At 39.2% G+C, this 20,866-nt stretch overlaps 1 protein-coding gene across 2 annotated transcripts in view; it reads left to right on the plus strand.

Annotated features, from left to right (window-relative positions):
* The first annotated feature begins 786 nt into the window (after window positions 1-786).
* TAF1B (TATA-box binding protein associated factor, RNA polymerase I subunit B) overlaps window positions 787-20,866 on the plus strand; it is a 50,315-nt gene continuing 30,235 nt past the window's right edge. For both annotated transcript variants that reach the window (XM_063330461.1, XM_063330462.1), the window contains exons 1-8: window positions 787-884; window positions 1,725-1,823; window positions 2,251-2,338; window positions 4,216-4,313; window positions 4,607-4,702; window positions 5,316-5,448; window positions 8,866-9,022; window positions 14,489-14,588. In XM_063330461.1, the coding sequence (XP_063186531.1) occupies window positions 867-884; window positions 1,725-1,823; window positions 2,251-2,338; window positions 4,216-4,313; window positions 4,607-4,702; window positions 5,316-5,448; window positions 8,866-9,022; window positions 14,489-14,588 (789 nt within the window). In that variant the 5' untranslated portion in view covers window positions 787-866. The remainder of the gene's footprint in view (window positions 885-1,724; window positions 1,824-2,250; window positions 2,339-4,215; window positions 4,314-4,606; window positions 4,703-5,315; window positions 5,449-8,865; window positions 9,023-14,488; window positions 14,589-20,866) is intronic.

A 20,866-nucleotide genomic window follows, 5' to 3' on the forward strand; every position in this document is an offset into this window, starting at 1 on the left:
ATGAAGTGCCCGATGTCCCCTCTGAGGTGAAGCCCATATCCCCTCACTGAAGCACCCATGTCCCCTCAGTGAAGTTCACAGTGTCCCCTCTGAGGTGAAGCACCTGTGTCCCTCACTGAAGCGCCCCGTGTCCCCTTGAAGCACCCATGTCCCCTCAGTGAGGTGCCCAATGCCCCCTCTGAGGTGAAGCACCTATGTCCTCTCACTGAAGTGCCCTGTGTCCCCTTGAAGCACCCATCTCCTGTCAGTAAAGTGCATAATGTTGCCTCAGTGAAGTGCCCAATGTCTCCTAGTCACCTCTAAAGTGAAGCACTCACGTCCCCTACCTGAACGGCCCCATGCCCCCTTGAAGGGCCCATTATCTCCTCAGTGAACTTCACAATATCCCCTCTGAGGTGAAGCACCCACGTCCCTTCAGTAAAACGCCCCACGTCCCCTCAGAGGGGAAGCACCCCGTGCCACCCCGGCGGGGCCGCACCCATGTCCCCTCAGAGGGGACGGGCCCCGTGCCCCCGCGGTGCCTTGCTCTCCCGCCGGGGCCCGGGCGGGCCCTCTGGCCACCGCGGTGGGCCTGTGGCCACCCCAAGAGGCGCCGGGGTCCCTCAGCGCCTCACAGCCGTGCCGCCATGAGCTCTCCGGCGAGGGGAGATGGGGGAATGGGACAAAACCCAGGGGCACCCACGGCAGAGCGGGCGATGGCGGTCCCCCAGCCGGGGACAGGCTTGACAGGGATAGCCAGGCCGGGGGCGCCAGGCCCCACGGCCGGCCCGGAACGCAAGTGCCAGGGCTGCCGTTTCCAGGCCGGCCCGCAGTGCCGGCGCTCGGCGCAGTTGCCATGGTGTTGGGCCCCGGGGGCGGCTGCCGGCATGGACGAGGAGGCCACGGTGGGGGCCGAGCGGCGCAGGGAAGCGGTGGGGGCGGCTGGTTTCGCTGGGCCGGAGGGAGGTGGCGGAGCGCGGCCGTGTGGGATGCGCTTCCCCGCCGGGCGTGCGGTGGCTGCGGGCTGTGGGGCGGGGAGGGGACCGGCGGCAAAGCGGAGGCGCCGCTGGGCCCCGCCCGGCCCGGCCTGGGGGCGGCGGGCGAGGCCCTACCCGGACCCCTTGTTCGGTGCGTGGCGGCCGGTGCTTTGTCCCGGCCGGGGGCCGGCGAGGGGCCGCGGGTGAGGCGCCGGCCGACCCCCCCCCCCGCCCCCGGACCGGAAGGGGGCAGCCGGTCCCCAGCGCAGCCCTGCTGGGGGCTGCTGAAAAACGCTTTATTTTAATCTGTTGGTTTCCCTTTTTTCCCTCCCTCCTCTGGTTTCTCTGGGAAGTCTCCCTTGCGCCCGTCTTCACCGGCTTGTGCATGCTTTCTTCCACTCATGTTTCCTCAGGTTCTAGAAACGTATTTTTGCTTTAATTTCACGCTCTCTACTTCTTGTCTCTGCTTTCATTTCTGATGGATGTTGGTTCTTTTAAGCCATGTCATGTGTGCCAGGTGTGCATTATTATTCCCCTTGTACTAATGTTCACATACACAAGAGCTGATGCTTGCCAGCTAAAATCATTTGTTCACACTTATCTATGACTGATAGCAATGATTACTTGTTATCAACCAGAGCTAACGCAAAGGGCATAAATATTATCCTCAGTGAATAATCTCAAAAACTTTGCAGTCGCCTAGTAATAGTGCCATTTGTTTTGCTTGAGCACGTGTGAAAGTCTATTATAATTTTTTTTTCCTTTTAGAGAGATTTTAATGAACGCTGTGCCCAATGTTCAGAAGTGAACTGGGGTCTCACTGATGGAGGGAGACTTTATTGCAGATCTTGCCACAATGTTACTGAGGTAAAAAAAAAAAGGTTTATTTTGATTTTCTTGGGTTTATTTTTAGAAAATATTAGATTTCCTCCTTGATATTAGGAGTTGAAGGCAGTATAGTGATTTTTCTCTTTTCATGCTTGACTTGACACTGTATAAAACTAATGTTCCTTGAAATCACAATTTAAAATGAGCCATTTTAAGATGCTGTGTTGCTGTGTCTGTGGTGCTGGCATACTGTCTAGATGCCTTAGAGGTATTGCTGCGCTTCAGTACAGTACCAATGCAGGCAAACCCTGACACATATAATTCTCTATTTTTGCAATTTCTGAATGAAAAGTCTCCCTTTAGTTTAGGAAATATAAACAAGTTCCCCCGTTATGTTTTATGATAGGGCTATTTATGCCAGTTACACCTGGCTTTTTTCTTGCTAAGATATATTCCTGTTTTGCAGAGAACTACAGACGTTGTAAACTCTGATTTTGTTTGTAATTCAAGAATCCAGACAATCTCCAAAGGTTTAAAAAAGCAGGAAAAAACTGGTATGTATGAGTTTCCTTCTGTATTTTGCATAAGAGTGTCTGTTCAGCCAGGGTTCACCTAGCCCATTATGTCTTTGACAATGGACAAAGGCAGATAGCTAGGAAAGACTGTAAAAATAAGAACAAAATACACTCCCCAAATGCGGTCGGAACCTTCAGTGGTCACCTTTGGTGAATTCCTGAGCCACAGGTGACCTCTGTGAGCCTGGTGGTGGTTTTTTTTGCATTGAACAGAACTTATTGCCACTTTGATTTGTGGAAACCAGTACTCACTGAAGATACCAGTGGCATGCATTCAGGTGTGGTGATCCCTTTGTTCCTTCCTTGTGATGGCTATCACAAAACCAGAAAAGTTGTCTGTCATTGTACATGAGATATGATGGTGGTCCAGCTCTTAGAATGTCAGTCTGGCTTGCATTACAGGTACTTGGCCCTGTAACCTACACGCAAGCCTACGTCGAAGAGATTTCATGCAGTTATAATAGCTAAACCAATGTTATGTCTTTTATCCAGCGTCACTTCTATACTTGTAATTTCGTGAGTTTAATTTCAGAGGAATAGCAGTCATTACATATGATGATATGTGCACTGTGTTATGGCAAGGCTGCTGCTGGAGCTATGTATGTGTTCTGTGATGGCTGAGTAGATGTTTTACTGTTTGTGGCCTCTTTCAAAAAGCAAAAATGCATTACAGTGCATTACAAAGCATGGGGTTAGCTTTGTCTCTGATACGCTGACCTATCTTTGCTCTACTGTGGAGGCAGTGGAGCACTACATTCCTTTCAAAAGAACAATTGTGGGGAAATGAAGGAAGGAATAAAAAGGGGAACAACCTTAACACCTCCACTTGCCTGTATTGTTCCTAAAGTCTGAGCTGTGTACCACTTCATGCTTTTTACTTCTCCTTTTAGGGAAGTCATTAGCCATCTTCTTCATTAGCCAGACTTCTTAAGAAAGAAATCCTTAGCTTCATACAGTCCCTTCTGTGAGTGCAGTTACATTATGCTATGGCAACTTATTTTTATGCATTTATAGGAGTAAGATGTATCTGTGGTTAACTGTTAAAGCCAGTGTCATTGAAGCAGGACAGAAACTTAGGGCAGATAACTCCTAAATTGTTGAGATGTGATGTGTGATTGGAAGAAAAGATAGTGAAGAACAGGTGGGGAGGGAATGAAGAGGAAGTTGAGAAATGCTGAGAAAATGTCTCAAACCTAATCCAGCAGAAAAGGAGAAAGGAGTAGTAAATATAGAGAGGCAAGGGTGAAAAGTAAATGTAGAGTGGTCTGAGGGAATAATGAATAGACTGGAGAAGGCCGAGTCTATGAAATTCGTGTAGTGCTGAGCTTTGCTAAAAGCTCTGAATATCTTGAGAAAGTTTCTTTCATTTAAATGTGTATGATTCTGTGGGAGAGAATGGTGAAGAACGTGGTGATATTGGTTGATTTTTGCCTGACTCACCACCACAATGTGTTCCAGTTTTCTGTGCTGGGGATGGGAAAGAAATGATCATATTTCATTTTTTAATGATGGGTTTGCACTTATTTTAAAACTGGTCACTTAACAACTCTCCACTCAATTACAAATGCTACACTAGAAATTACAGTGAAATATATTATTCTTGGGAAATACGTGGAGAGAAGTGCTTGTTCAGTAGCTTTTCCTCTTGATCAACACTGTGAGTAAATGGAAATTAATGGAGTATTCAGTGTAGATCCTAGAGCATAGACCAGCTAAAATTATTTAATAGGGGGACACGTCTCTGTCCTGATACCAAGAGAACTGAATATTAAGTGGAAATAAGTGTGCATAAGGTTAAAAAAAACCACCCAGAACAGTGCAAACAAAAAAAACATACTTTTTTTTTTTTAACTTAGATGGAGGCTGTGAATGGTATGTTTGTGAAGGCTTTCAGCTCGTACTCAAGAAACAAGCTGAAGCTTTAGAAGCATTAGGAGTATGTCCACAAATGAAGGTATGTGGATGTCGCTGTGAGTTGTATACACTGTGCCTGTGTTACAGGAGGCGTTATTTTAAAAGATTCTAATTTTTAAAGTGAATTTAACAACTCCCTGTCTAAAAACACTAAGCATATGAAAAGAAACTTAGTTTCTCTGGTAATTTTAAAACGTAGTTTATAAATCACAGTTAATAAAATTAGAGCTGGAACATTATTCACATTCCTGAGTTATAAATTACACTCTGTTCTCTCAGCAATTAATGATCTTGTGAACTTTGCACTAATCTCTATCCATTTGTATTTATCAGGATGAAGTTTTGTGCAATTTTTGGAGGCGTTACCTTCAGAAGACCAAACAGGCATATTGCAACACATCAGCTGGAGAAACTGTCAAAGCATTATCAGTAAGTGAAAAGCTCAAATCCCATGAGATGTTTGGTATCTTTCTAAAAAGCAACAACAGAAACCTTATTTTTTCAAGCTACATATTTAGCTTGTATTAATGTGACTTCAGTATGAAGGATGTCTTCTAAACAGGGTTCCCTGTGTCCATTTTGTTTTTTGTTTTTTTCCTGTTTTGAGAGACAAACACTTCTCCGAGTATGGAAAACTACTTATTTAAAAATATTGCTTTGTTTTGGCTTAGATGGTCAGTAGATAGAGCAGAAATTAGAATACAAAATACATCATCAGCTACCATCCTTCCTGCCTGCTCTCTTGAAGTTACTTATTTCATCAAGCTTTGATTCTTTGTATTGCCAAATTTTTGGTCATTGTAGCAGACTGAAATGCAATGTAATCACTAGAGGTCTTTTTTATCTTGAGAAATCCTTTAACAATACATTTTTACAGGGTTTTCTTACATACCAGTGGTTCATAGAGAAAGTAAAAATGTGAACAGTTTGAGTTTAAACTTCATTTACTGTTGTTCTTGCATCTATCATGCTTTATTTGGTTTCTTCAGATTGAAACAGTAACTAACAGTAGTGAATGCAATGACTGATTTACAAAACCCAGGTGTGCGATAGCAGTACTGATGTGGACAGTGAACCGGAGACACCAAGCCCTCTTCAGTTGTTGTCTCTGTCTGAAAGTGAGGGGGATCTGCAGACTGATAGCAGCTTTGCCTCATCAATTAGCAAGGTCTCAGGTAGGAGCAACGAACTGAGCTATCTGGAAAACATTTTTGTATAGTTTTTTAAATAAATATATATAAAGTGTATTCATGTACAATGAATTGGAGGAACTGGTTGGAAAGTGTAAACTTTTTATGTCCTGTTTGCCAATAGAGTACTTTATATTCTACCAGAAATAGAAGACTTCCCCCCCCACCCCTACCCAAAGAGATTAAAATTGAACAGGACCTGGAAATACAATGGGAAATGCAGAAGGAAGTTCTCTATTTTGTAATAAGGTTGCTCCGTGCCTCCTATTTGGAGTGTGAGAAAATTGCTATCGTATTTGCAAAACTAGGTGTTCACAAACACAGCAGCTTTAAAGAATAAGCACTTGTTTAGCTAATAGCAGCGCTGTCAGTCGTGACTTGGATGTTAAAAAACATGAGTTTGTTCTTTTGGCATTTGTTTTGTTGTTGGGTTTTTTTCCCATCTCATAGATATATTTAGCTTTCTAATTTTTTTCTTGCAATATTTTTGGTACTTCTGTATCTTTTGTCTCTGCATTCTTTTTACTACTTTCCCTATAACACCTTCTGTCAAAAATCTTCTTTTAGCATTCCATCGGTTTCTCCTTTCTGTTCGCAATATCAACTTGAAAATACTTAAAATGTTTAGCATTCTGTAATTAAAATGTTATAGAAAAAGGGAGTGTTTGGTGTTACTGGGCAAGTGTAATGCCAGACAATGCTGCAATGTCTGATATTGGAAATATATTTCAAGGCATGTTTGAAAGCTTTTTTTTTCTATTTTAAACTTCTGATGTTTTTTCTTTTTTGCTTTATTCTTTGCTTGCCTTTTCCTTCTTTGTCTGTTTCAGTGTTTCTTTTCCCCCTGTTATGTACTCTCCTCTTTATGTCACATTTCTGTTCTTCTGTGATATTGTCTGTCTATCCTCAGAAGAATGCAGTCTTGTTTATTCATGTTTTTCTCTTTATTTCATAAAGTTCAGAAATGGTAATAGAATGAGAAACTTGATCTGCAGCAATTAAAAAAAAATATTTAAAAAAATCCAAACGAATTAGAGAGGGGGAAAAAGGTGCAAAAATGGTTACAAAAACTTTTGTGAATATAATATGAGTACCTTTCATCCTTATATTTTAAAATGACAAAATTTTCAGGTAGAGAGTAACTATGTTTGCACATGTAGCAGATCTTGGGTGTTACACATATATATTATATGAAGAGGAAAGAATTGAGTGAAAAATTTCTAGTGAAAATATTCCATTGAATTTTCTTCCCCTTTTTGACGTTTGGAGGAGCTCCTTTCTTCCTTGATACTTGTTCCTTTTATAGTTATATTTCTCAGAGTTTTAGAACAGCTGGATAGTCTTAAGATAGGCCATAATTTATTGTGTTCTTGGTCTATTGTTTGAGAGACTGAATTCAGCTTTAAGCAGTCATACCAATTTTACTAAAAGCACTAGAAATGGATAAAGAGTCAGCAACACTAAAAGTACATTTTGTTGAAATCAGACAGACACAGGAATTATTTTGTGTATTGAAATTTAACAGAAGTAATACTAGATGTGTTCCAGTCGATTATAAATTCTTGTGAAGGTTCATAGGTTTCCTTCTCAGTGCTGTCTTTACCGAGCTCTTATTGCTACAGGCTGGAAACCTCAACACCCTTTTTTTCCTAAGGGGCTTGTCCAGCGTGCAAGCTTTTTTTTTTTTTGTTATTTTGGTGTAGCGATAACAGCAAATTCCACCAAGTATAGCACTGAGATGTTGCTAGAGAAGCCTATTAAATCTTAAATTATTATATGCGTGTAACTGTGTGTTGTCAAGCCTTGCATAACCTGGAAGAAATAAAAGGAAATTGAGTGCCATCATTAAGGCCACAAATATAATGAGGATTATTTTAAATGTGAAATTAATAATGAAGCTTCAGTTGTGAAGCTGCCTTTAAGCACAGGTATCCATGTAAAAGGTTAAACTGTTGACTAAAAGGATTAACTGATGTTCCTGCTTTTGTTCCCTTGCGCACCTCTACGTGATAGACCTCTCAGAGTGCTGTCACCTAGACCTTGTCTTAGTCTGTACCAGGCGTGTGTTTGAGACGGTTCTTTGAACCTCTTGCTGTGTCCCTAGTGCTACCGGCCACCGTTTTAGGAGCCGGTAGGTGGCATCAAAGGCCAATTCTGGCTCAGGAACACGGTATGTGCAATGTCTGTCTTCATACTGCCTGCCGGTGGGCGCTGGACCTCTACCTACCGCTGGCCGCTGTCGCCCTACAGGGTTGGCTATCACCTGCCATCATAACCATAGAGCTGCCAAGCTCTCTGAACTGTTAAACTGTTTTTTTGCAGGCTGCTTGCCATGGCTCTGCAGCTCCCAGGCTGCGGATCCAGCCCTTGCTGTTCCTGTCTGAACAGGTGAACAGTCTGTGGGGAAACAGAGTCAGAAAATCTCCGCAGAATCAGTGCTGATATTTTGTCCTGGCGTGCTTTAAATACAAAACATTTTCATTCCTCCTAGCTGGGTCAGGATCTAGGGAAGAGGGGCTTTTCTTTTTTTCTTCCTCCTTCCCTGAATTCCCAGGTTTCACTGCTGAAAAAGTTCCTAACTCATAAATCACTCCCCTAAATTAAATTTCTTATTGCTGCTTCTCTTAGTTTTCAGTGATTCATCTCCATAAGGAAATTTTTTTCTTTGTGGTTGGTTTGTGGGTTTTTTCCTACCTTCTTTACCATTTGCTATATTTTTATTCTGAAGGTGGGTTTTCTTCATTGAATGTAGATATGTTGTTTTAAAAGAATACTTACATTTCCACAGTTAGAGATTTTATGGAGGATGGTTACATACCTTAACCTCACTAAAATTTCTGCAGTGTAAATCATGTTCTCATTAAAGTCCTGACTGTGAAGTTTAAAACTCTTTATTTTAATCCCCAACTCCGAGGCATTGTTTTAAGCACATCATATTTTCCCTTGTTTCCCCACTGTTCCCTTATCTCTCAAATGGAAAGAGAGAAATTTCAATTTCTCAACTGGAAAATAGTGTTTCCAGATTGTAAGTATGTTAGTTTTATGTTGCATAGGAATTAGCGTCCTTCTAGAACTCCAGGTTTAAGTGTAGTTTCCAACAAAATGCCTGTTTTGATGGGTACTAGAGTGAGTTTTGTCTCTTCGTGTGATCCAATGTCGTAGTGAAATGAAGTAGCAGTTTATGAAACAGGTTGTCGTCTCATATCTTGGTAGATGAATAAATTAGAGATCAGCTGTTTAGTAGAAAAGTACACAAACTACCTAACTACTCAACGTAGTGATTTCAAAATGTCACTAGTTGCTGAACAAAGGTTCCTTTATCTTGTTTTCTGTATAGCATGGATTGTGTGTGTACCATATCAATTACTTTTTTTTCTTTTCTGTTTTTAACATAAACCCAAGAAAGCACCTCTGTGTGCTCTGGATCGGTAGATGGTAGCTTGTATTTAATGAAGAACCGAAAGGAGAAACTGAGGATGACAATGCCAATGACCCTTTCATTTTGTTACATGGCGTTACTCTGGTTGAGAGAACCAATGACATTATCTGATCTCTTAAGGTACGAATAGTCTCTAGTGAAATATTTGTGGCTTTCATAAATAAAACCTTTTTTTTAAACTAGATCTGTACTATTGCCCTCCTAATAATCTGCCCAGAAATAGTGAGAAGTTCTTTCTATTTAGTTGTCTTATCTTTTCTTTGACATAACAATTTGTGCTGCTGCTTCTGGAGAATATTCTCTGCTGTTGCTTGCAACGAATCTCAAAGACCTGTAAGGGAGACGGTTTTGGAGATAAAGAAGTTTTTATCCTTCTCCTTCAAAACTTCTTAAGATCCAGTGGAGGTGTGTATGGTCACACTTCTGCTATTTTTGCTGTTGTCAGCATGCCAGAATTAAATGAGTAAACATTCTCCAGGACTTACATCAGTGTCGTCGTACAAACAATAGCAGGGGTATATAGTGATCTGAAAGGTAGCTAAGTTGCTTCACGCAATGGCGTTGGGCACAGAAATTAATACAGGAAGTCCTTTTTTGCCTTCATGTCTTTGTATCTGTAATTATCAGAGTTCAGAATAATACAGCTTTTAATGTAGTAAAGATAAAATGTTCTAATAGTAGGGTTTGATGCTAAATGGAGTCCGTCAAACTATTGCTGACAATGCAGTTCCCTTCACCCCTCTACAGGGCTATAAACACATTCCTTATTTACTTCCAAGCCTGTCAGTGTTTAAGAGGCATTTGGACAATGCCCTTAACAACATGCTTTAACTTTTGGTCAGCCCTGAAGTGGTCAGGCAGTTGGGATAGATGATGGTTGTAGGTCTCTTCCAACTGAAATATTCCAGTCTACTTAAGGAATGAAAAATAATTCAACCTTTCTTGCTAGCAATAAATATTTTAAATCAGGCCCAAATAGTTTAAATTAAGGAATTCTTAGATCTTCCTCGGAAGGCCTTTTGTATATCGATAACTGCTTTTTAACAAGTGTTGAAATACTAGGCATTTCTAAAAGGATGGAGGGGAAAAAATGTTACTCTGACAAAATCTAAGGAACAGAAAGACACAAGTAACTGTGCTTTGGCAATTCAAATTGCAAACTTGGACAAAATAAAGGAAAAACTGATTCAAAATTCAGTTGATAGGGCAGATTTCAATTCTTTAATTTTTATTTTTCAAGTATGTAACCTGTGAGCTAAAAGGCAAGGCAACGAGTACCTCATGCCCCACCTGTGGTGCGTGTAACTAGTATTGCTGCTGAAAACGTGATGAATGCAAGGGAAGCCGACCCCAGAGCCTGATCTCTCCCCCCTGGAGTGCCAGCTTCCACCTGCACTTTCCTAGCTTTGTACAAACTTTCTGAGAAGGATGGGTATTGAAGAACGCCCTTTTGCAAGTACTTTTCAAAAAGGGGAGGTTTGTACATCTCAAAGTACAGTAGTTAATACTAACTAATTTGTTTCTATGCAAAACAATGTTTAACCCTTTGATTTAACTTTAGGGGGTGGCTGTTGCCTTCATCAGTCAGAATTGCACAAACCATTGCATATTTGCATAACTGGATAAGCTGTTGTTGCATAAAAGATGCTTGTAAAATGTTCAGCAAAATGCCACAGTATTCAGAATTCAACACAGAAGTATTTATTGAATGGATTAAGAAATAGTAGAACTCAAAAGTAGTTTTCAATAGCAAGATTTATTACTGACCAGTATCTTCCTAAGGGAATTCTATAGGAATCAGAACTACCATTGTATACTCTGTATTTTTGTCAATGATTAGAAAATAAATATATAAATAATGCCTAATAATGCTTATATATGGCAAAAATCCAAGTAGTAAATTCCAATTGCTGAGACAGAGCAAGTGGGTCACAGTAAAGAATTCTTGCTTAGCCCATCCTGTTTGGAGAGAAAAATGAATAATTAAATGAATAATTAAACATCTGTTTTTGGGTTACTGTATCCTGGAAACTGTTACTGGAAAGCCTGTGGGGTCATATGAGGCAAATACATCCTCACAAGTTCCTGTCTTAGTGTGATGGTGTGGTTTAAAAAAAACCCAAAACTGTTGAAGTCAACAGTTAAGAGGAAAGGTTGATTGTGGTGTTTGCATATTATGGTATATTATTGATTTGGCACTTGAAAAATCCTTAAGAGATGAGCACGTTTGCTTGAAAGGATTTAGAGGAAACATGAAAACAGCAAAAAAAGCTGGAAAAGGGGAGACAAAAAGTCAAGTAGTAAACGTAGCACAGAAAGGCATGATCAGAAACTGATAATTGGAAGTTGAAATAAGATTATTTGAATGAGAAGATATCATTTAATTAGGTACAATTTATGGGTGTAATACTTTTGAAAGTGGGTAAATTGGAATGATTCAGTGACTTCAAATGCACTGAAAATATGAACTGAATTAAATGCAGAAAGTGATGTTTAAAAGAATGTAATTTGTATTGCAAAGTTTTACCATGATACGATAGTTGTATAAGACTGTAATTACATTATCATGTTTCCCCTCCCTACCCTTAAGGTCTTTGCCTTTCACAAGTTTGATGAAGAAGGGGAAAGAATTTTAAACTGCATGTACTACCATAAAATTCTTGTTTTCTAACTTCTGAATATTTAAGTTTAAAAAAATCAGACAACGTTCACAGTTTTGCATGCATTAAGATACACAGATCAAAATAGCGACAGACCAGAGATGAAAACTATGCAGAGAAAACATTAAGTATTCAGCATTACCTTTTAAATCTTTATAGGCAAATTGTTTTATTTAAACCAGCTGAATTACAGTTGTACTTAAAGTTCTGCCCTTTTTTTTTCTCAGTTTGGTTTTCTCCCTACCCTGAAGTCAGCTGACTCCCGCTCCTCCCTTGTGATACATGCTTAGGCACCATGGTAGGGCAATCTGCCAGCTTTTAAAGGATTTACAACACCAAAAATACGTTCCTCCTTGCTAGTTGACATACTTAGCAGAAAAAACAGTACAATTACCTCCTCTGACAGGAACGTTTTGGTTTAAAAATAACATTTTTAACAACCTTCTTACTCTATGCAACACATCAAATCCTTTTCCATTGTGAATAGTCTCCCAACACTCCATACACTTTGCATTATTTATCCAAATAACAAAATTCTTGGCTTTTGGAAAAAGTTTCAAGATGCTAGACTTTGAGATTGTGAGAACTAATGCCTTTCAAATGAGGTTATACCTAGCTGTGCTGGCAAGACTAAACTTGTAATCAGTTTGTGGCATTACTGTGTGGCTTCAACAGATGCATCATTTCCTCGTAGCATGCAGAGGACCTAGCATTTTTTTCATACTTGGACGTTACTAATGTATGCGGCTGCTGTAATTAAAAGCACATGGACTGTGTACTGTATTGCCCAGTCAAGTTTTCAAGCACTTCACTGATACAATGTAGTCTTACAAGTGTTTTGATCATCTGTCTGGTAAATGAAAGGTTTGGAAGAACAGCAGAAGAAACTGTTCTGAAATGCTATTCCAAATCTGGGCTTTTGGAGTAAGTGTTAAAAACCTGAATCATCAGCACATTGTATTCATAACAGGGTATTTATGCTGTTTCATTTATTTTTAGAACCTAAAACCAACTGTTAACCTGAGAGAGAAGAGCATTCTTTTGTACGGAGACAGTAATTTCAAGCTAGGAAAGATGTCGTCATTCTTTAAACAGTTGCAATGCTTTAACTTGGTACAGCCAAGTTAGTGAAAACTTTTTTTTAAAAAAGACACCAATGTTGATGGACATTGCTCGCCTCTTGCAGTATAACGATGTGGTTTCAGCATCAGTTCAAGCTGAGCTGAGCTGCTGTGGTCCTGCATAAACATTCTTGCCCTTTCTTTTGCCCTGGGTACTAAATTCATCCAGTTTTTGCTATGTTAGTTGAAAGAAGTAGATCTGCAGAAAACTAATTTTGCAAAAGAAAATTTCACCGGATATTTTGGTGCAGGTTAATTTGCTTCACCACAGTCCCTTTCAGCCTTGTGCTGGCAATAACGTCCCTGCAGTCAGCTGAGTCTGGAAATCTGTCTGGTTGAAATCAAACCCTGGAAAACAAAAGACTAGTTTTCAATCTAATCCTCTGTCTGAGAAGTCACACAAGTGCTTTTGTCAGCAGGGAGGAGTGTGTGGCAGAGGACTGCAGGGAGGGTGGGATTTCCCATTTCAGAGGCAGCAAGCTGTTAGGGTGGTTTGGCTGCAATCACCGCTCCACCACACCCCAAGGAAGGTCTTGATTGTTTGTCCTCTTCCAGCTGTTGCTGTGCTGGCTCAGGAGGTTGCTGCTCTCGGTGTCTTGGTACCAGCTCTTCAGATCTGTCAGCTAATTGTGTGATTGCACCTTAACACGTGTCAGCCAAAGCTTATCATCAGCTGAACCAGTAATGGGTCCCCGTTGCTGAAAGAGGAAGGTCTTGCTTCCCTTTCTTCTCTCCTCCTGCCTCTGTGAGGCACTTGTTGGAACCATCTGTGAGCCTCCCCAGTTTGTTAGGTGGTGGGAAACAAACCTTTCTTGAAACAGGGTAACGGGCAAACTTTTGCTGTTGTGAGTTACATTTGTAGAAGAGGATGATGAGCAACAGGAGCACACAGCCAGAGTACGACTAGTTATGTTGAGCTCTTAGGTTGGCTCAATCCATTTTGTGAAGCCATCACTCAAGTTTTAAGTTCTTCAATTTAGTGCAGCTGTGAATGTCACCTAAGGTGTTAGATAAGAGCAGGGGATTGGTGTGGTGGTGGCTTTTTATTAGTAGCTGTTGTTAAGCCCCATCTTATGAGTGTATATATGTGTGTGTGTATACTTTTATATATGTATATGTATGAAAAAGCCAAGAAAAATCCCAAATAATACTGTCAACCACTTACCAAAGCCAGTTTTTAACAAAAAAATGCATTATTTGGGTGCAAATTAAAAAAAAATAAAATTAATTAGTATACAAAACCATTTCTTTTAATACCCAAACAATCCTTTTTTTTTAACAAAACAGAATACAGATGTAATTAATGGGCTTTCAGTTCTGTGTATCTGATCATCATTCTGTGACTCTCTTCCCTGCCACATTACCTGCCTCAAACTCCTCCAGCAGAAAGTGTGTGTTTTAAAACTAAAATTTACTTAAAACTTTAGAATTTTGAAAAAAAAAAAAAATAAAAATTCTATACCATTCCAAGGAGGCTTTAAAGCAGTTTCAGAAACACAGTAGCTGAAGAATGTGTGGAACAAACTCCATACGAGCATGTTGATTGTAAGCTTGCTGCCATAACATTATCATTTGTCAATCGTATCTGAGCTTCAACGTAAAGGCCTGTTAAATGATTGAACTGGTTTTTGTCCTGTGGAGCATTTAAGGGTGTGTAGCTTCGGGTAGAATGGCTTAGGCAGTATAATACTAATGTTATTTCAAATCAGAAATTGATTTGTGTATTAATTTTAGAATAAATATATGCGTTTGTCATACCAAATACTATTTTGATTTGGTCTTCATTTTTTTTTTTTTTAATGCAGGTTTGTTGTTGAAGGTCATATTCCATATCTGAATGTTTTTCAGCATTTTCCGGAGAAGATGAAATTATATGGACTTGATCTTAAGATCTTTCGTGTAGAGGTAATTTTTTTTCTTAAAGGGAAAGATAAAGAAAAAAAACCACAACAAAAACCTAGTTATCTTGTGGTATTTTAATTTTTTTGGTCACTGTACTAATAGATTGATTAAATCTATTCTTATGTTGTAGAGTTCACATTTCACATTATTGGAGCCTGTGCAGAAACGGGTGCGCTCTGTGACTCGGAGTGCTTTAATCTTTAACCAGCCTTATTAAGCTGATTACCTAAGTTAAACCGAAATCAATAAGTACTTGTGGAGAAAAAGATATTCAGGACTGCTTTTGGAACACTCAGAAATAGGATTTGGCTTCATGATTAAGGGCAATAAGTTACTCTTTTTGGTGCTTATTTAAAATATCTCTTGAATTTGTTTGTAATTCCATATTCTTTTCATAAAATATGGTTTAGATGATATCTTTTGTTCTGTTTCTTGCTGTACTGGTTGAAATATATCAAACCTAAAATCTACATAAGGGGTTACGGCCTTTCTAGAAGCTGAAGAGTGATGGACTGTCTTGAGTAAAATGTAAATTTCCCTTATTTAAGATTATTATGTGTTGTGGTAACGATTGCCCACTGGTGTTTGTGTTGCAGAAAAAAGGTTTATTTTTGATTTTTGAAGTGAGCAACTAAAATCTTAGCTTTGAAGAGCAGAAAGCAGCAATTCTGCTAACAGAAAAGCTAGGTTTTTGCCTGCTGTAAGGTGTTTGTAGCCCAAGCCCCCAGTGATGACGTTGCAAGTAATGTTACCATCTCCAATATGCAGCTTATATTCAGCAGGTCGTGAGTTGTTCAGAAGCTAATGTGTAGCATTTTTTTTTATATACCACTGCTATCCTGCCTGTTATTACCTCAACTTTTAAAAACCAGGAGATAAATATAATATAAAAATTCTTGATTTCTTTTTCTGTCTTAGGTCTTTCCTTAATAGATCAGGTTGAAATGTGGGTGTAAATTTTTTTTTGTAAGCTCTTTTAATTCTCAGTCTCTCTGTCCTTCTTTGCCTCCATCCTTTGGAGGTAGTGTTGTCTCTGAAAAATGGTTACACAGAACTTTTATTCTGGTCTAATTAAATAAAATAACACTCCACTCCAAATCCTAAGAATCACACAGATAAAATTTTCATATGAATTGCAGCTGTGAAACTTGTGCCATGCCTCAAAGTGGGCGATCTGGATTGCAGAGAGGAGATGACAGTTGCCCTTGGAGGATCCTACTGCTTTCTTTTGGGATAGAGCTGTTTCTGGCATGCAGGATGATCCGATCCCAATCCCGAAGCTGATTTCGTCAGTCCCTATTAGCTTGCTTTCTCCCAGAGCTCTGTTTGGATTATGTTACTGTCCCTCCATAAGCACACTTCCACTATGGATTGTAGCATGTCCTGACATGGAAGTGGGGGTTGACAACTTGAGAGCTAGAAGCTGGTAAATTTAATCTTGTTCCACTTTTATTTAAAAAAAGAAGTAGCCATTTCACTCTCTGGCTTAAACACTTGTATAGCATATATGCACTTTCCTTTTTTGACAAACTGGTGAAAAAAAACCCCAAATATGAATTTCTTTTCCTCTTATTATTGCTTAAGATGAGTCTGTATCTAGTGTGGTCTGCTACTTAGCTTATGGGAACTTGCTGATCTGAAAGCTGAATTTGTGTAACTTTTGACTTCCATCTTGCTTGTCTGTGATACTGACACTTGCACCCCTCGCTTCCAAAGCATAAGTAGGCAATCATGCTAATCAATTAATCTCTTAAATTTGTTTTCATTGAGATACATAGGGAAAGTTCTGTAAACTTACCGTACAGTTTATCTTCCAGCCACTTCAGTATTATTGTGGCTTCCTCTTTCAAGGAATATCTGCTTCCTACTTTACCTTCAATGTGCCTTTAGTGTAATGCATCCTCAGGTTTAGTTTTAACATTTTTGACTGCGTCATTGGGATGATAATTGTAAAAACCTTCCTGACTGTTTCCTGCATCTCATGTTTCAGAACTGATCTTGCTGCTCATTGCAGCATTGAGATTACCAATAGTTTACTGTATCTGGTTTTGACATCTGAGTTTTGAGAAACTCAAGAGATGAGGTTATTGTCCTGGATCAGGAAGTCAGATTGTGCAATACTCCATCCTGAAAATACAGCCTGCTTTCTTTTCTCCTTGGTGTTCTGTATATAATTTTCTATAGACAATTATCTTCAAAACCTTTAGGGGATTATGACTGTTAATGACCAGGCAGATAAGATGTTCTAATGCCATTATTTATTGTGCTTCAAGTCTAGTGAATGTAAGCTGCAAACATGGTCAAAAATCTTGATAACTGAGAGGACTATTCAATATGTCTCCTTTTTATTTTGAACAGATTTTTTAGTGTGTTTAATTGTGTCCTGTGCTAATTCCCTGCAGCCAAAATTTGAGTCAAGAAGTAGTTATGTCATCATAGCTTGAAGGATTTGAATTCATACTAAGTATTGTTTTATCAGTTGAGTACAGATGAAGCCTAACTTGATAAGACTCATCTTATATAAAAATATTCTCAGTGGCTTAATGCTTTTTTCAGTAACAATTTCCCAGATACCCAAAATATATGGAATTTGTACAAGGTTGAAGTTGTTATAGCTTTAAAAAAATAAATGCAACAATTATTACAAGGTGAGTCACATCTACTTTCTATCTTTCTATGTAGTGACGTGTGTACGTGTACATGCATAAGGCTATTTTTTTTTTTTATGCCTCGTCATTTAGTAGTAGTATTTCATGTGCAAGGAATGTGACTAGTCTGAGGCTTTCCAGCAGATGAACTTCTGTGCTGTGTAATACAGGAATGGAGCCTATATCACTGACAATTTTTGCCTGTCCCGCGTACAATTTAGCAATTAGAGGTGACTGCAGCATCTGTCATACAAGGAGAGGCTGAGAGCGCTGGGATTTTTATCACTGAGAAGAGAAGGCTGGGGGAGATTTCAATAATGTGTGTAAACACCTGACGGGAAGGAGTGGGGATGGAGTCAGGCTCTCTTCTTGGTGGTGCCCAGTAGAAAGACAGGAGTCGATGGTAAATACAGGAAATTCCATTTAAACATAAAACTTTTTCTGTAAGCATGACTGAATGCTAGAGCAGGCTGCCCTGAACCACGGTGGAGTCCGCATCTTTGGACATGCACAAAACCTGACTGGACACAATCCTGAGCAGCTTGCTGTAGTTGACCCTGCTTTGAGCAGAGGCGTTGGACTCAACGATCTCCAGAGCTCCCTTCCAACCTCAAGTATGCTATGATTCAAATGGTATAGTATGCTTTGTATTCCATTTCACGTTTTCAGTGTAGGTGGCAGATAAGCCCTTCATATTTTAGTAATGGAATAGCTAATAATAAGGACATAGTTTTTCATTCTGCCCAAACTGAACTTTATTTAAAATACCCATCACAAAGGTTATCCTATCTGGACATCTCTGTCCAGAAGTCTGGGAGCTCTGCCTCATGAATAAAGGGAAAAGGAGCCTCCACCTCTCTGTATCATCTTTATTATGATGCATAACTGCTAGAAACGTGTCAGGTCCTAGCTGGACAGAAGTACTCTTCTCATGAGTATTTTATGAAGGATAAAAGTACTTTATAAAAGATCTTTGTGTAAAATGAGTTGTTTATCTTCCATACGTGTTTATTTTTCCATTGCTCCAAGTCTCTTTTCTAAGTCTTCACTTGATTAATCATCCTATTTATCCCTCCCTCTATGAAAATCGTGATTATGTTAGAAGTTAGCCTTTGGTAAATGAGTTTTACCTAAATGCACGATCAGAAGGTTCAGAGGGCAAACAGCAGCAGTAGCAGGATGCTCCTGCTCTGTTCTTAGTTCGGAAGTTTTAATTTCCCAATACAAGAGAAGAAAAGAAAGTTTTCATCTTACTCTGCAACATTTCATTTTTCTAAAACAAGTATTATCATTCCATTTGATTAAAACCTTTTTATTTATGCATCAAGAAAGAATAAGATACTTAAGTTTTGATTTTTATTCTATGCAGGAGATCAAGTTTTTTTTCTTGCTATTTGCAATTTGTTTAACTTCAATAAATCCCTGCTGATCTTGGAGCTTGTGCCAGTAGCCAACACATCTTTGGTGAGCGCAGTCATCTCTTCTCTTTTAGGTGGAAGTCATTTTTGTTTCCTTTTTAATGCAGAGAATATCTGTTTCTTTAAAAGCCTACCAGTGTAGGAGTTAAAACAAATTTGTAAATTAGTAGTAATATGTATAAAGTTCCGTGGCTAATTTGCTTTCAGTTTGTTGTATTTTTATTGGTAGTATCTGTCCTTCAGTGGAGCTACACACAAATTCCCTCTTCCTTTTCTGCTTGAAGTAGGGATACATCCTTAAGATACACATCCTCTATTTTGCTTTTAGGGATTTATCTGTATCCTCATCATACAAAATCCCTTTTCTCTTGAGCTAGCAACAACTTGTCCTTGCCATAGATCTGGGGTTTTTTACCTTTTTTGACTCAGGACTGTATACCCGATTATCTCTCTTGTAATTATTTTGGGTCTGCTTTGCTGTCTCAAGTTTACCTTTAGCTTTCATTATTTTTTATAAAACTCATTACTTTTTGGCATATTTTACCATTAATGCATAGTAGATCAGTTTGTTTGGCTTTTTTTAAGGTCCAAAAATAAATTGTGTTTGTGATTCTCACATTCTTAACACACACACACACACACACACACACACACACACACACACACAAACTTAAATGTACGTGTATATATATAGGTAAGCAGGTGACTCCCATGGCTGTTGGGCAACATGGTTTACTAAAGTATTGAAGATAATAAACACATCGCTTTGGAGTATGTGCTCTGTGGAACAGGACAGGTGTAGTCTCATAAATATCTTTCAGATGCTGTTGTTCTGAAGAGCTTCTGGAATGGTCATCTTTTTAGATGCACAAATATCTGGACTTGGCAAGGAGCCCGATGTGTGACCTCAGTGAAGTTCCCCTCTCTCTGTTTCTCCTCCAACTTTGAAATAACTCCTTTCTTCCTAAAGTTACTAAGAATCTCTTTTTTTCTCAGGGATGGGGGGCCTAGGAGAGAGTTGAGCTTGGTGGGTGTTAGATGAATTCTGTTCAGAAATTGTCCACCAGCCTGCCTTCGAAGACAAAAGGAAGGGGTATTTACTGAATAATCCTTGCTACTACTTCTGCCCTAAAGTGTGGTCATAGAGTGGCTTCTCTATATAATCCTTTCTCTTTTTTTCTTTTTTTTTTCTTTTTAAATCTTACATGGAAGTAGCTGCACAATTCTGTCTGAAACCTTCTGCCTTTTACAAGGCCATTGAATGCTTCAGTGTTGACAGTGTTGTTGATACACCTTGCTGTCTAGGAGCCTGTATCTTAAAAATGATTCCTTTTTTTTTATTATTATTTAATTCCATTCCTCTCTGTCTTCCACTGCGGTTTTTGTTTTTTATAATCCGCTAAGTATTCCTGCCTATAAGAAGAAATGTACGTATTCAGACAGCTTTGACCTTGCAATGTGAGAAAATGAATATCCAGGTTAGTTTTGGTTATCTTTGTTTTTTTTTTTTTTGTTTCCTTTTAAACATCCTGCCTTCAATGTACCCATATTAACAGAAGCTATTTAGTTGGAATTCTACTTTATATAATTTGCCCGTTTTCATCCCTAGATGTCTTGATTCTTAAATAATTCCTTGTGTTACTCTTCAGGTTTTTCCATAATACAGAAATCCTTCCTAAACTTCTGACTGAGAGGGATGTTAGCATTTTCCTTACCTTTACCTGCAGAAAAATCTTGAGTGTACCTTGGTAAAGTGGCAGCAATATACTGTGCTAGTCAGAAATCAGTGTTGTGGACAAGAGAAGAAGAATCACGAAAGACAAAAGCACATGTCAGGATTTTCACCCCTTCCTCCCATCTAACTAAAAGGCTTCTTGTTCCTTTCTTCCCCCCGGTACCTTTTTTCTTTCAGGCTTAATAGCTTATCATTCTATATTAAAATTATGTCTGGTTTTGTCCGTGTCACATTAGGCCGGTAGCTCTGGGCAGCTCTCCATTGTGTTCGCTTTAAATTTTAAATTTTAATTCATGCTCCCTTATGACAATGATCTTAAGGTCCCTTCCAACCTCGAGTATTCTATGAACTGATGTTCGCGTTGATGGGAAAAGGAAGAGTTTGAAAAGAAATATTTGCTCTCCTAAGAAAAGGTCTGTTTCATCCAGGGTCTCTTTTCCATAAGGTAACCTCTCACAGGTGCTGAAGTAGGTACTATAA

Source organism: Chroicocephalus ridibundus, chromosome 3 (genome assembly GCF_963924245.1).
Source record: "Chroicocephalus ridibundus chromosome 3, bChrRid1.1, whole genome shotgun sequence".
Lineage (NCBI taxonomy): Eukaryota > Metazoa > Chordata > Aves > Charadriiformes > Laridae > Chroicocephalus > Chroicocephalus ridibundus.